Source organism: Oryx dammah, unplaced genomic scaffold, assembly GCF_014754425.2.
Source record: "Oryx dammah isolate SB20612 unplaced genomic scaffold, SCBI_Odam_1.1 HiC_scaffold_9, whole genome shotgun sequence".
Lineage (NCBI taxonomy): Eukaryota > Metazoa > Chordata > Mammalia > Artiodactyla > Bovidae > Oryx > Oryx dammah.
In genome coordinates this window covers 3,327,851-3,339,957 of record NW_024070193.1, presented here as the reverse complement: position 1 = coordinate 3,339,957, position 12,107 = coordinate 3,327,851, and the positions used below count along the sequence as shown (strand labels likewise).

General features: G+C 50.8%; 1 protein-coding gene across 6 annotated transcripts in view; it reads right to left on the bottom strand.

Moving 5' to 3' along the window:
- NR2C2 (nuclear receptor subfamily 2 group C member 2) overlaps positions 1–12,107 on the bottom strand; it is a 109,705-nt gene that overhangs the window by 20,011 nt on the left and 77,587 nt on the right. For all 6 annotated transcript variants that reach the window (XR_005722141.1, XM_040246695.1, XM_040246694.1 and 3 more), the window contains one exon: positions 3,606–3,806. Coding sequence is in view for 5 of the 6 variants with exons in the window: in XM_040246695.1 (XP_040102629.1) it covers positions 3,606–3,806 (201 nt within the window). In the remaining variant the exon portion in view is untranslated. The remainder of the gene's footprint in view (positions 1–3,605; positions 3,807–12,107) is intronic.

Below are 12,107 nucleotides of genomic sequence, written 5' to 3'. Positions count from 1 at the left end.
GCAGGTGACTTTCTGCATGACCCACAGTGCTCTCCATCTATAAGAGCAATGTGACTGAAAAAGGCACGTGAAAAAGTGAACAACAACTGCTATGAAACGATGTGGGTCACAGCCTAGTCGAGGCCAAGGGGCCTGTGTAACTCAATGAAGCTATGAGCCATGCCACACAGGTTTACCCAAGGTGGACAGGTCATAGTGGAGACAAAACGTGGTCCACCGGAGGAGGGAATGGCAAACCACCCCAGGATTTTTGCTGCACGAACTCCATGAACAGGAATAGTATGAAAAGGCAAAAAGATATGACACTGGAAGATTAGCCCCTCAGGTCAGAAAGTGTCTAGTATGCTACTGGGGTAAGAGTGGACAGGTAAGTACTAATAGCTCCAGAAAGAATGAAGTGGCTGGGCCAAAGTGGAAACAACGCTCAATTGTGGATGTGTCTGGTGGTAAAAGTCAAATCTGATGCTATAAAAGAACAATATAGTACAGGAACCTGGAATGTTAGGTCTATGAATCAAGGTAAATTGGATGCGGCCAAGCAGGAGATGGCAAGAGTAAGCATCGACATCTTAGGAATTAGTGAACTAAAATGGATGGGAATGGGTGAATTTAATTCAGATGACCATTGTATCTATTACTGTTGGCAAGAATCTGTTAGAAGAAATGGAGTAGCCATCATAGTCAACAAGAGTCTGAAATGCAGTACTTGAATGCAATCTCAAAAATAACAGAAAGATCTCAGTTCATTTCCAAGGCAAACCATTCAACATCACAGCAATCTAAGTCTATGCCCCAACCACTGATGCCAAAGAAGCTGAACCTGACCTGTTCCATAAAGACCTTCTAGAACAAACACCAAAAAGAGATGTCCTTTTCATCATAGGGGACTGGAATGCAAAAGTAGGAAGTCAAGAGATACCTGGAGTTACAGGCAAGTTTGGCCTTGGAGTATAGAACGAAGCAGGGCAAAGGCTAACAGAGTTCTTCCAAGAGAATGCACTGGTCAGAGCAAACACCCTCTTCCAACAGCACATAAGAGATGACTACACATAAACCTCACCAAGTGGTCAATACCAAAATTTGACTGAAATTCTTTGCAGCCAAAAATGGAGAAGCTCTACACACTTAGCAAAAACAACATCTGGAGCTGACTGTTGCTCAGATCATGAACTCCTTATTGCAAAATTCAGGCTTTGACTGAAGAAAGTAGGGGAAACCACTAGGCCATTCAGGTATGACTTAAATCAAACCCCGTATGATTATACAGTGGAAGTAATGACTGACTGGTTCAAAACTGGGAAAGAAGTACCACAAGGCTGTATATTATCACCCCGCTTATTTAACTTATATGTAGAGTACATCATGTGAAAGGCCGGGTTGGATGAAGCACAAGCTGGAATCAAGATTGCTGGGAGAAATATCAACAACCTCAGACATGCAGATGACACCACCCTAATGGCAGAAAGCAAAGAGGAACTAAAGAGCCTCTTGATGAAGGTGAAAGAACAGAGTGAAAAAGCTGGCTTAAAACTCAACATTCAAAAAACTAATATCATAACATCATTTCATGGCAAACAGAAAGGGGAAAAGTGGAAACAGTGTAGATTTTAGTTTCTTGGGCTGCAAAAGTCACTGTGGACAGTGACTGCAGCCGTTAAACTAGAGGATGCCCTCTCCTTGGAAGGAGAGGATGACAGACCTAGACAGTGTGTTAGAAGCAGAGACCACTTTGCCGACAAAGGTCTGTACAGTCAAAGCTACGGTTTTTCCAGTAGTAACGTACAGATATGAGACTTGGACCAAAAAGGCGGCTGAGTGCCGAAGAATCGATGCTTTCAAATTGTGGTGTTGGAGAAGCCTCTTGAGAGTCCCTCTGACTGGAAGGAGATCAAACTAGTCAATCCTAAAGGAAATCAATCAACTCTGAATATTCACTGGAAGGACTGTTGCTGAAGGTCTAATACTCAGGCCACCTGATGTGAAGAGCTGACTCACTGGAAAAGATCCTAATGCTGGGAATGACTGAAGGCAAAAGCAGCAGCGGGCAGCAGACAATGAGATGGCTGGATGGCATCACTGACTCAACGCACATGAATTTAAGCAAATTTCAGGAGACGGTGAAGGGCAGGGAAGCCTGGCATGCTGCAGTCCCTGGGGCTGCAGAGTGGGACACAACCACCACCACCACCACTAAGCCTTAAAGTGATTTAAGTACAGTGAACATATACAGAAATCAGCATGTGCAATGACCTCTTACAAGAGATGCAAGAGAATCACAGCCATCCTCTCATGAGAGAGGAGCCTAAGCAAGCAGGGAGGAATTCGGATTTCAGGTGATCAGAGTGGAAGCTGGGAAGGGAAGGATGAGGAGATGTTCCCTGAGTCCATGCAGTGTCTCAGAAGCACAGCTCTGAAAGCTATGCACACTGGTGCTCTGAACATAGCTGAGCAGAGGAAATAAACCCTTTCATTCCTGAATGTTCTCCATAGTGGAATGCCCCCTGCAAAACACATGGATTCTTAGCAGCTTTGTTCACAGTAGTCAAAAGGTCGAAGCAACCCCAGTATCCATCAACAGATGAATGGATAACCCATGCATGGTCCATCCACAGAGTGGACTATCATTCAGCTTTAAAAGGAAGGAATCCTGAGACATGTGACCACACAGATGAACCTTGAGGATACTGGGCTCAGTGAAATTCGCCAGTCACAGAAGGACAAGTATTACAGGAGTCTCCTTATGTGAGGTCCCTAGAGTCGTCAGACCCACAGAAAGGAGTGGGGTGGTGGCTAGGGGCTGGGGGAGAGGTGGGGACAGGAGGTATTTAACGGCCACAGAGCTTCGGTCGGGGAGGATGGGGCGCTCTGTGGAGGGACCGGGGCGGGGTGGGGGGTGCGCTGCAAAACAACGTCAAAACACTTAACACCAACGCCAATACGCTGAACTGGACACTTAAAATTGATTAAGGCAGTGAAGTTCACATGCTACCACAAGTTTGTTTTTTTTTTTTTAAATTAGAAAGCAGAGCTAAACAAGACCGCAGACTGCACGTGCTCTGTGCTTGGCCAATGAGGGACCCTGGCCTTGAGCCCCTACTCCTCCAGGTGCTGGACCTGGACATTCAGTGCATCCCAGTAACCCTGCCCTTTTGCCAGCTCTTGCTCTTCCCCTTCCTGCACCTGCCCGGACCCCACCTTGCCCATCAGAGGGAGAACCAAGGCAGGGACAGAGACCAGAGCTGAGGGGCCACAGGCAGCAGCCCACAGAAGCAAGGACAGAACAGAGGGCTGGCCAGGCCGAGCGAGATCAGAACCAGCCGGCCCTCACCTGGCTGTGGTCAGCCGTGGTGAGACAGTCGTCCAGGGGGCCATGCCGCCTTCTCAGTTGGCCTCCTGTCTCCACCCTCTCTGAGCACTGCAGTGGCTGCCTTCTGGGCCTTGCCCCTCACTTGCTGGTTTTCACTTGAGCCAAGGCAGCAACCCTCCATGGCTAGAGGTCCCCAAAGGACCTTCAGGGACGGATTTGGCCTCCAGAGTAGAGGTGAGAGTCCAGAACAAGCGCGGCAGCAAAAATGCTGAGATAAACACCTGTCAACAGGTCTTACTTGGATCCTGCCGGGGACGAGGTTGTCCGAGGTGGTGAATATGAGCTGCTTGGCACTGGAGGTCTCCGGGGAAGCCAGGATCACCTTCCCAGTTCCAGCTCCATCGGGGCTGGTCAGGATGAACTGCTGCTTGGGGGATCCGGAGGCGTCCACCGCGGTGACAATCTGGATCTTCTGGCCCGTCTGCTGGTCAGTCACGATCTACAAGACACAACGCGGAGGGGCTCTCACGGAGCGCGTGCAGCAGCTGCCAGCGCCAGCCTGGGGGCGGCTGGGCCAGGATGGCCTCACCAGGGCCGCAGAGGGGGCAACAGGGAGCCTTTCAGAGTCCACTTTTCACAGAGCTGTGCCACTCCAGCGTGATACCTCCCTACTACTCTTACAGTCACAACGCTCTTCAGAAGGAGGGGAACAGGAAACTGCGCCAAGGCACAGACCTCAGGGGCGAGGCCAGGCCTGGGGGCGTGGTAGATGGTTATCTTAACTTACACATGGAGAGGGACAGAGAGAGGGAGAGCACGCTAAGGAGGCACATGCATCCATGTGTGTGTGTGGCTCCATGTATGTATGGATGTGTGTATCTCCTTGTTCTAGGCAAATTGAGAAATGTGAACAACCCTAACTTTTATTTTTTGGCCACGCTGCCTGGAACACAGGATCTTAGTTCCCTGACCAGGGATGGAACCCAGGCGCCCTGCACTGGAAGCGTGGAACCCAAACCACTGGATGAGCAGGGAATGCCCTCTCCTGAGTTTCTGAACCCCAAGCTGGCAGAGGCTGCTCTAAAGAAGGGCGCAGGCCCTGTAAATGCCCTCCTTGGAGTGACGCGTGCAGGAGGCTCCTTGCTGACACTCCAGCGTCCCCCCGTCCTGACTCTGAGGTCCTCAAGCACAGACACAACACGTGGCTCAGGCTGCACACCCAGGGTCGGCAGCAGAGAGAGGCCGTGCATGAGGCCGCGGCAGCCCTGGAGGCGGTGAGCGCCGACCTGGACAAGCCCTGAGCCTGGCTCTCCGGGGACACCCACTGCTCAGGAGGCCCCTGCCAGAGGGGGCCTCTTGCCTGCATCCCTGCCCCAGTGCACCAGTCAGGACTAATCAGCTGCTGCGGGAAGAGCAACTTCTCCTCCTCCCGCTTGTGATGTTTGTGGAAGCTGTTCCAGCCCTTCCCTGCCTCTCTTCCAGGCCACTCCCCGCTCTCTCCCAGAGGACCCCGCAGGCTTTCCTGGCAGACAGGACGCCGGGGTGCTCGCGCTGGGCCCTGGGCCGGGCAGATGTGTGGTGTCTCTGGGGGACCCCAGTGCCCATCGACAGACGGGCCTGTGCCCCCTCCTGACAGAACTGCCTCGGGACACGGCAATCCCCAGGTTCCGACAGCAAACGCACAGAGTCCTACCCAACGGCTCTGCCAATCTCCAGTATAGAAGACGAGACAGCGCTGGTAGGTGCGGAAGAAAGTGACACAGGCGAGGAAAGTGAGTTGCTTAACACGTGCTTGCTGGGCAGCTGCTCGCTGACGAGTGCTGCTCCCAGTACTGAGGACGCCACGTGAGCCCGGCGGGGAGCCCACCTTCCAGAGGACAGACCGGCCGTGCAGCGCCGCACACTCAGCCAGCGCCACGGAGGACGCCCAACAGCAGGGGAACGAGGAGAGCACGACCCGGCAGGGCGTGGGGCAGCCTGAGGAGGAAACTGCTCTGAGGGAGGGACGCTGAGGCGAGAGAGGGGGCGGCGCAGAGCTGCGACCGCACGGCCCAGAGCGCTGCGGCCCGCTCAGCGTCACTCCACGCTCGGGGCAGCGCCCGCGGCGGGCGGGCAGGAAGGCCCTCTCGCTGCTACCAGCTGTGGCGTGCCGCCCCCGGAGCAGGCCGCCCGGAGGCAGAGAGCTGGACCGGGCGAGCAAACGCGCCCGGTGGCCACGGGAGCGGCCCCGCCTGCTTCGTGAGGAGCGAAGCCCAACGGCCTCCGGAAGGCCCTCCCCTAGCCTGGAGGTCTGGGAGCCAGAGGTCTGACCTCTTTGCGCCTGCCAGCTCTCACTTTCTTCCTGAAGGTTCTGGAACCTCACAGTGACCATGAGGCGGAGACCTTGCTAACACACATGGGCAGGCAGGCTCCGCAATGAGACGAGACCGCAAACTGAGGGGACGCATCCAAAGAGTAAGCCTCCTGTGGAGGAGAAAGGTGTGGCGGGAGAACCACGTCCCCCCAAAAACGGTGTCTCAGCCCTGACCCCCCGGACTCACACGGCTGACCTAACTTGGGACAGCCTCTGCGGACGTTGTCGACTGGAGGTGGCAGCCCACTGCGCAGAGGCGGAGGCGGCAGCGACTCGGCTGCAAGCAGAGATGCTCCCCTAGAACCGAAGGACAGAGCCCGGGCCTGCCGGCACCAGGATTCCGGGTTTCTGGTCCCCAGAACTGTGAGAGGAACACACGTCTGTTGTTTTAAGCAACTCAGTTTGTGGTAATCTGCTGCGGCAGCCCCAGGAAACAAACACAAGAGGCAAACTTTAATTTCTTTACTCGGAACAAATATGCAGACTCCCAACCTGCAAACTCTAACAGACTGCGGGCGAGGCGGGGCAGGGGAGTACTGGAAGAAGGGACACGGTTCTGACTTTCACGGTTAAGGCCTCTGCAGCCTGCTTACCATCAGTGCTGCTTTAATGCTGGCTTTGAAAAGTGCTTTTGTTCCAATTTTACTGATACACTGCTCCCTGCTGGCTCAGCTGGTAAAGAATCGCCTGCAATGTGGGAGACCTGGGTTCTACCCCTGGTAGGGAATATCCCCTGGAGAAGGGAAAGGCTACCCACTCCAGTGTTCTGGCCTGGAGAATTCCAAGGGCTCTATCATCCATGGACTGATACATTAGAGAACAATGTGAGTCTAATGTGAATCGTGAGCGTGTTTGTAACACTCTGCTCAGTGAGAAACACCAGGTGAACCAAAGAATGGCCCTGGGTGAAGCAAATGGTACGGGAGAAGCTGGTGCCGGGCACAGGAGCCCCCGGGATGTGGTCCCCGCACCCTCCACGAGCGAGCTCCAGGGCTCCTTCAAGTGAAATGCCACGTGCACCGGGGTCGCCGTGCACGCCTGTTGACATATGTAGCGTGGCGGTTTACATTGAACCCACGCCCGCTGTTAGCGTCAGCAAGAGCTCTCGAGCGTCGTGCCATAATGCCATCTCTTCCTGCTAGCCCTGTGTGGCTTTTGCCGCTCGCTCTGCACAGGGTGGGCACTGTTGGGGACGTGCAGCCCGTCAGAGCAGTGCCGACTGCACTCTACCCGCCCAAGGCCCCCGGTTCTGATCGAAAAGGCCCTCAGCAATGGCCTCACACGCTGCCATTCTCATCTATTCACCCTCTCTGTTCCAGCCAGGCTGGGCCCATCGTTTCTACTGGAAAAAAGAGCTTGCAAAGGGACGGCTTGAAGGTAAAAAGCCAGTCATGACGTAACTTTCGTTTCATTTCTCCAAATTTTACATTAAAAAAAAAAACTACAACACAATTGGCAACATTTTAAAATGGGGCGTTTCCCACAGAAGTCCTGTTCACTGCTCTTCGGGCTCCCCTGGTGGCTCAGGGGTAATCCACCTGCAATGCAGGAGCTGTGCGGGCTCAGCCCCTGGCTTGGAAAGACCCCCTGCAGGAGGGAATGGCAACCCACTCCAGGATTCTTGCCTGGAGAATCCTGTGGACAGAGGAGCCTGGCGGCCTACAGTCCACGGGGTCACAAAGGGTCGGACACAAATGACCAGAGTTCTTTTTAACAAATGAGCAGCTCTGGCCGTCCTGGGCCCACGTCCCCCCGGTACCAGCTGGGTGGGTGCGGCTGCCCTTTAGCTGGTTTCCCCAACCCCTGCCTCGCCCTCCTCCTCCACTCCCGCTTGGTCCTGGGAACACCTGAGTCTGTGATTCCGAGACGGCGCTTGGAGCTGCAGCCATGACCGGAATGCCTGCCCACTGCCTTCAGCCGCGTCAGCGTGGAGCAGCCCTCGAGCTTCTGGAGCCTGCTCACGTCTCTATAAAAAGGATCACTAGGGAAGTGAAGCAACACGTGGGGAAGTGCTTGGCACGCTGCCCGGAACACAGGAGGACCTAGATAAGAGCACTTCCCTTCTCTAAGCTGTCACACACTTCTCTCCCTCACTTTTCCAAGTCTTGTCTCAGCCGTTTCATCTCATCAATTCTCCCCAATGAGTAAATCAGGACTTTCTTCTGCGGCTCACTCACGCATGTCAGGCACTAGGCTCACTTCAGTTCAGTCGCTCAGTTGTGTCTCTTTGTGACCCCATGGACTGTGTAGCATGCCAGGCCTCCCTGTCCATCACCATCTCCCGGAGCTTGCTCAAACCCACGTCCATCGAGTCGGAGATGCCATCCAACCATCTCATCCTCTGTCGCCCCCTTCTCCTCCTGCCTTCAATCTTTCCCAGCATCAGAGTCTTTTCCAATGACTCAGCTCTTTGCATCAGGTGGCCAAAGTATTGGAATTTCAGCATCAGCATCAGTCTTCCAATGAATATTCAGAGCTGGTTTCCTTTAGGATGAACTGGTTGGATCTCCTTGCTGTCCAAGGGACTCTCAAGAGTCTTCTCCAACACCACAGTTTCAAAAGCATCAATTCTTCGGCATTCAGCTTTCTTTATGGCCCAACTCTCACATCCATACATGACTACTGGAAAAACCATAGCTTTGACTAGACAGACCTTTGTTGGCACTAGGCTAGAGACAGGCATTATGGAGACGGTGCCTGGTTTCACCAGGCTTTTATTTTAAAGAGAAAGACTGGCAAAATAACAAGTAAACAGACCAACCAGGAAATAATTTAAGTGTATGATACATGCCTTGAGGGGAAAGATCAGGCTGGGGTAAGAGAAAAATGCAGGCACTTTAGAAAGAGAGATGAGGGAAGGCCTCTGTGATGAGGTGACGTTTCCAAGAAGATGCAAGGATAGGAGAATGGTGCCAGGTACAGGTCTAGGGCAGAGTGTGTTCTAAGCAACAGGAGATGTTCTGGCATGTGGGACGTGCTGAGGAAGGAGCTCTGGGAACTGATGTCAGGCCCAAGGATCTAGAGGGGAGGGGGCTGGCCCTGTGAAGAGTGTGGGCCTCTAAGAACAGTGAGAGCCACTCAGGGGCTGTTTCCCCAGAAGCAGGTCTTCCGGTTCCTTGTGCTATTGGACACCTATCCTATACTATTCTATATACACATACATCCACACATGCACCCCAGACAGACACATAGGTCTTTATATAATAATGCAAAATCTGTCGTCATTACAGGCCAGCACATGTTAGAGTATAACAAAGAACAACAGCAAAGATGACTAAACTTAAAATGAAAAAGGTAAAAAATGTTTAAACATTTTTTGAACTACACAAAAAAGTAAATGATTTTTTAAATAAACAACTTATGAATAATTAGTGTTGCTCACAGGTGACAATGATAAAACAAGTATCTTCTCCATTTGGCCCCACTAACGCCTCAATTCCTACAAGTTCAGGTGGGTAAAATATTTGACAAACTTTTCTTTCTTAAATAAGATAAAGTGTGTTTTCTAAATACACTCAAAGTTTTAAGTGAGGGAATGATGGGAAACAAAGACCTTCTTAGATGCTGGCTGGAAAAAAGGGAAAACAAGAAACTGGCAGCCAGGGAACAGCTGGGGCGCCCCGGGGCCCCCAGAGCTGAGCGCGGAGGTGGGGCGCAGGGGGGGCGTGAGCATGAAGGCGGCGCCCGAAGCAGCTCTCGGTCTCCAGCCCGGGCAGGCGGTGGCTGGGTGAGAGGCGGTAGGCACTGAGAGTCTGTTTCTGGCTTGCCAAGTGTGAGATGCCCAGGTGAGGATGTCCAACAAACTACAGACAGATGAGTCACGCTCAAAGCATACTTCCAGTTTCAACTTCTACACGTGAAGAGCTGGGAAGTCATCATTCTGTCCTTAAAAAATACTAAACAAACTGAAAACCAAGGACTGTCCTTGAGGGCTCATCAGAGAGCTGACCATGAGGCAAACTCAGATCTGGAGAGAAGTGGACGCATCAAGTCTGAGGCCTGCTTACGGGTCAGAAGCCAAGCGGGCGGGAAACCCAAGCGGCAATCATAGTGGGGCTGGAGCCCTTGTATAACCAGCATGGGAGTGAGAGACTCCGGGTGTGAAGTCACAGAGGGGCCCACACGCGCACGAGTTTCAGCTCCAGGAGCCCACTTGGTTCTCCTGGTAAAGAAATGAGAATGAGCCTCTGGTGACTCTGGCAGGGGAAGGGAAGAGAATTCTTGGTAACAACTAAACAAAACAAAAAACTCAATGTGGCAAACATCTGTTCCCCAGGAGAAGAGGCTTTACCAGAGACTTGGCTTATCTCAGTGCAGAAAGGGCATTTCTTCAACTCCAGGTCCGTCTGCCCTGCCTTTCTCATCTAATGGGGGGCAGGGGAAACAAATAAATACTAGTAGGTGCCCAATATGCTACTGGAGATCAGTGGAGAAATAACTCCAGAAAGAATGAAGGGATGGAGCCAAAGCAAAAACAATACCCAGCTGTGGATGTGACTGGTGATAGAAGCAAGATCCGATGCTGTAAAGAGCAATATTGCATAGGAACCTGGAATGTTAGGTCCATGAATCAAGGCAAATTGGAAGTGGTCAAACAGGAGATGGCAAGAGTGAACGTCAACATTCTAGGAATCAGCGAACTAAAATGGACTGGAATGGGTGAATTTAACTCAGATGACCATTATATCTACTACTGAGGGCAGGAATCCCTCAGAAGAAATGGAGTAGCCATCATGGTCAACAAAAGAGTCTGAAATGCAGTACTTGGATGCAATCTCAAAAACGACAGAATGATCTCTGTTCGTTTCCAAGGCAAACCATTCAATAGCACAGTTATCCAAGTCTATGCCCCGACCTGTAACGCTGAAGAAACTGAAGTTGAACGGTTCTATGAAGACCTATGAGACCTTTTAGAACTAACACCCAAAAAAGATGTCCTTTTCATTATAGGGGACTGGAATGCAAAAGTAGGAAGTCAAGAAACACCTGGAGTAACAAGCAAATTTGGCCTTGGAATGCGGAATCAAACAGGGCAAAGACTAATAGAGTTTCGCCAAGAAAATGCACTGGTCATAGCAAACACCCTCTTCCAACAACACAAGAGAAGACGCTACACATGGACATCACCAGATGGTCAACACCGAAATCAGATTGATTATATTCTTTGCAGCCAAAGATGGAGAAGCTCTATACAGTCAACAAAAACAAGACCGGGAGCTGACTGTGGCTCAGATCATGAACTCCTTATTACCAAATTCAGACTTAAATTGAAGAAAGTAGGGAAAACCGCTAGACCATTCAGGTATGACCTAAATCAAATCCCTTATGATTATACAGTGGAAGTGAGAAATAGATTTAAGGGCCTAGATCTGATAGACAGAGTGCCTGATGAACTATGGAATGAGGTTCATGACATTGTACAGGACACAGGGATCAAGACCATCCCCATGGAAAAGAAATGCAAAAAAGCAAAATGGCTGTCTGGGGAGGCATTACAAATAGCTGTGAAAAGAAGAGAGGTGAAAAGCAAAGGAGAAAAGGAAAGATACAAGCATCTGAATGCAGAGTTCCAAAGAATAGCAGGAAGAGATAAGAAAGCCGTCTTCAGTGATCAATGCAAAGAAATAGAGGGGAAGAACAGAATGGGAAAGACTAGAGATCTCTTCCAGAAAATTAGAGATACCAAGGAAACATTTCATGCAAAGATGGGCTCAATAAAGGACAGAAATGGTATGGGCCTAACAGAAGCACAAGATATTAAGAAGAGGTGGCAAGAATACATAGAAGAACTGTACAAAAGAGATCTTCACGACCCAGATAATCACGATGGTGTGATCACTCACCTAGAGCCAGACATCCTGGATTGTGAAGTCAAGTGGGCCTAGCATCACTACGAACAAAGCTAGTGGAGGTGATGGAATTCCTATTGAGCTATTTCAAATCCTGAAAGATGATGCTGTGAAAGTGCTGCACTCAATATGCCAGCAAATTTGGAAAACTCAGCAGTGGCCACAGGACTGGAAAAGGTCAGTTTTCATTCCAATCCCAAAGAAAGGCAATGCCAAAGAATGCTCACACTACCGCACAATTGCACTCATCTCACATGCTAGTAAAGTAATGCTCAAAATTCTCCAAGCCAGGCTTCAATAAAACGTGAACCGAGAACTTCCTGATGTTCAAGCTGGTTTTAGAAAAGGCAGAGGAACCAGAGATCAAATTGCCAACATCTGCTGGATCATGGAAAAAGCAAGAGTTTCAGAAAAACATCTATTTTTGCTTTATTGACTATGCCAAGGCCTTTGACTGTGTGGATCACAATAAACTGTGGAAAATTCTGAGAGAGATGGGAATACCAGACCACCTAAACTGCCTCTTGAGAAATCCGTATGCAGGTCAGGAAGCAAAAGTTAGAACCGGACATGGAACAACAGACTGGTTCCAAATAGG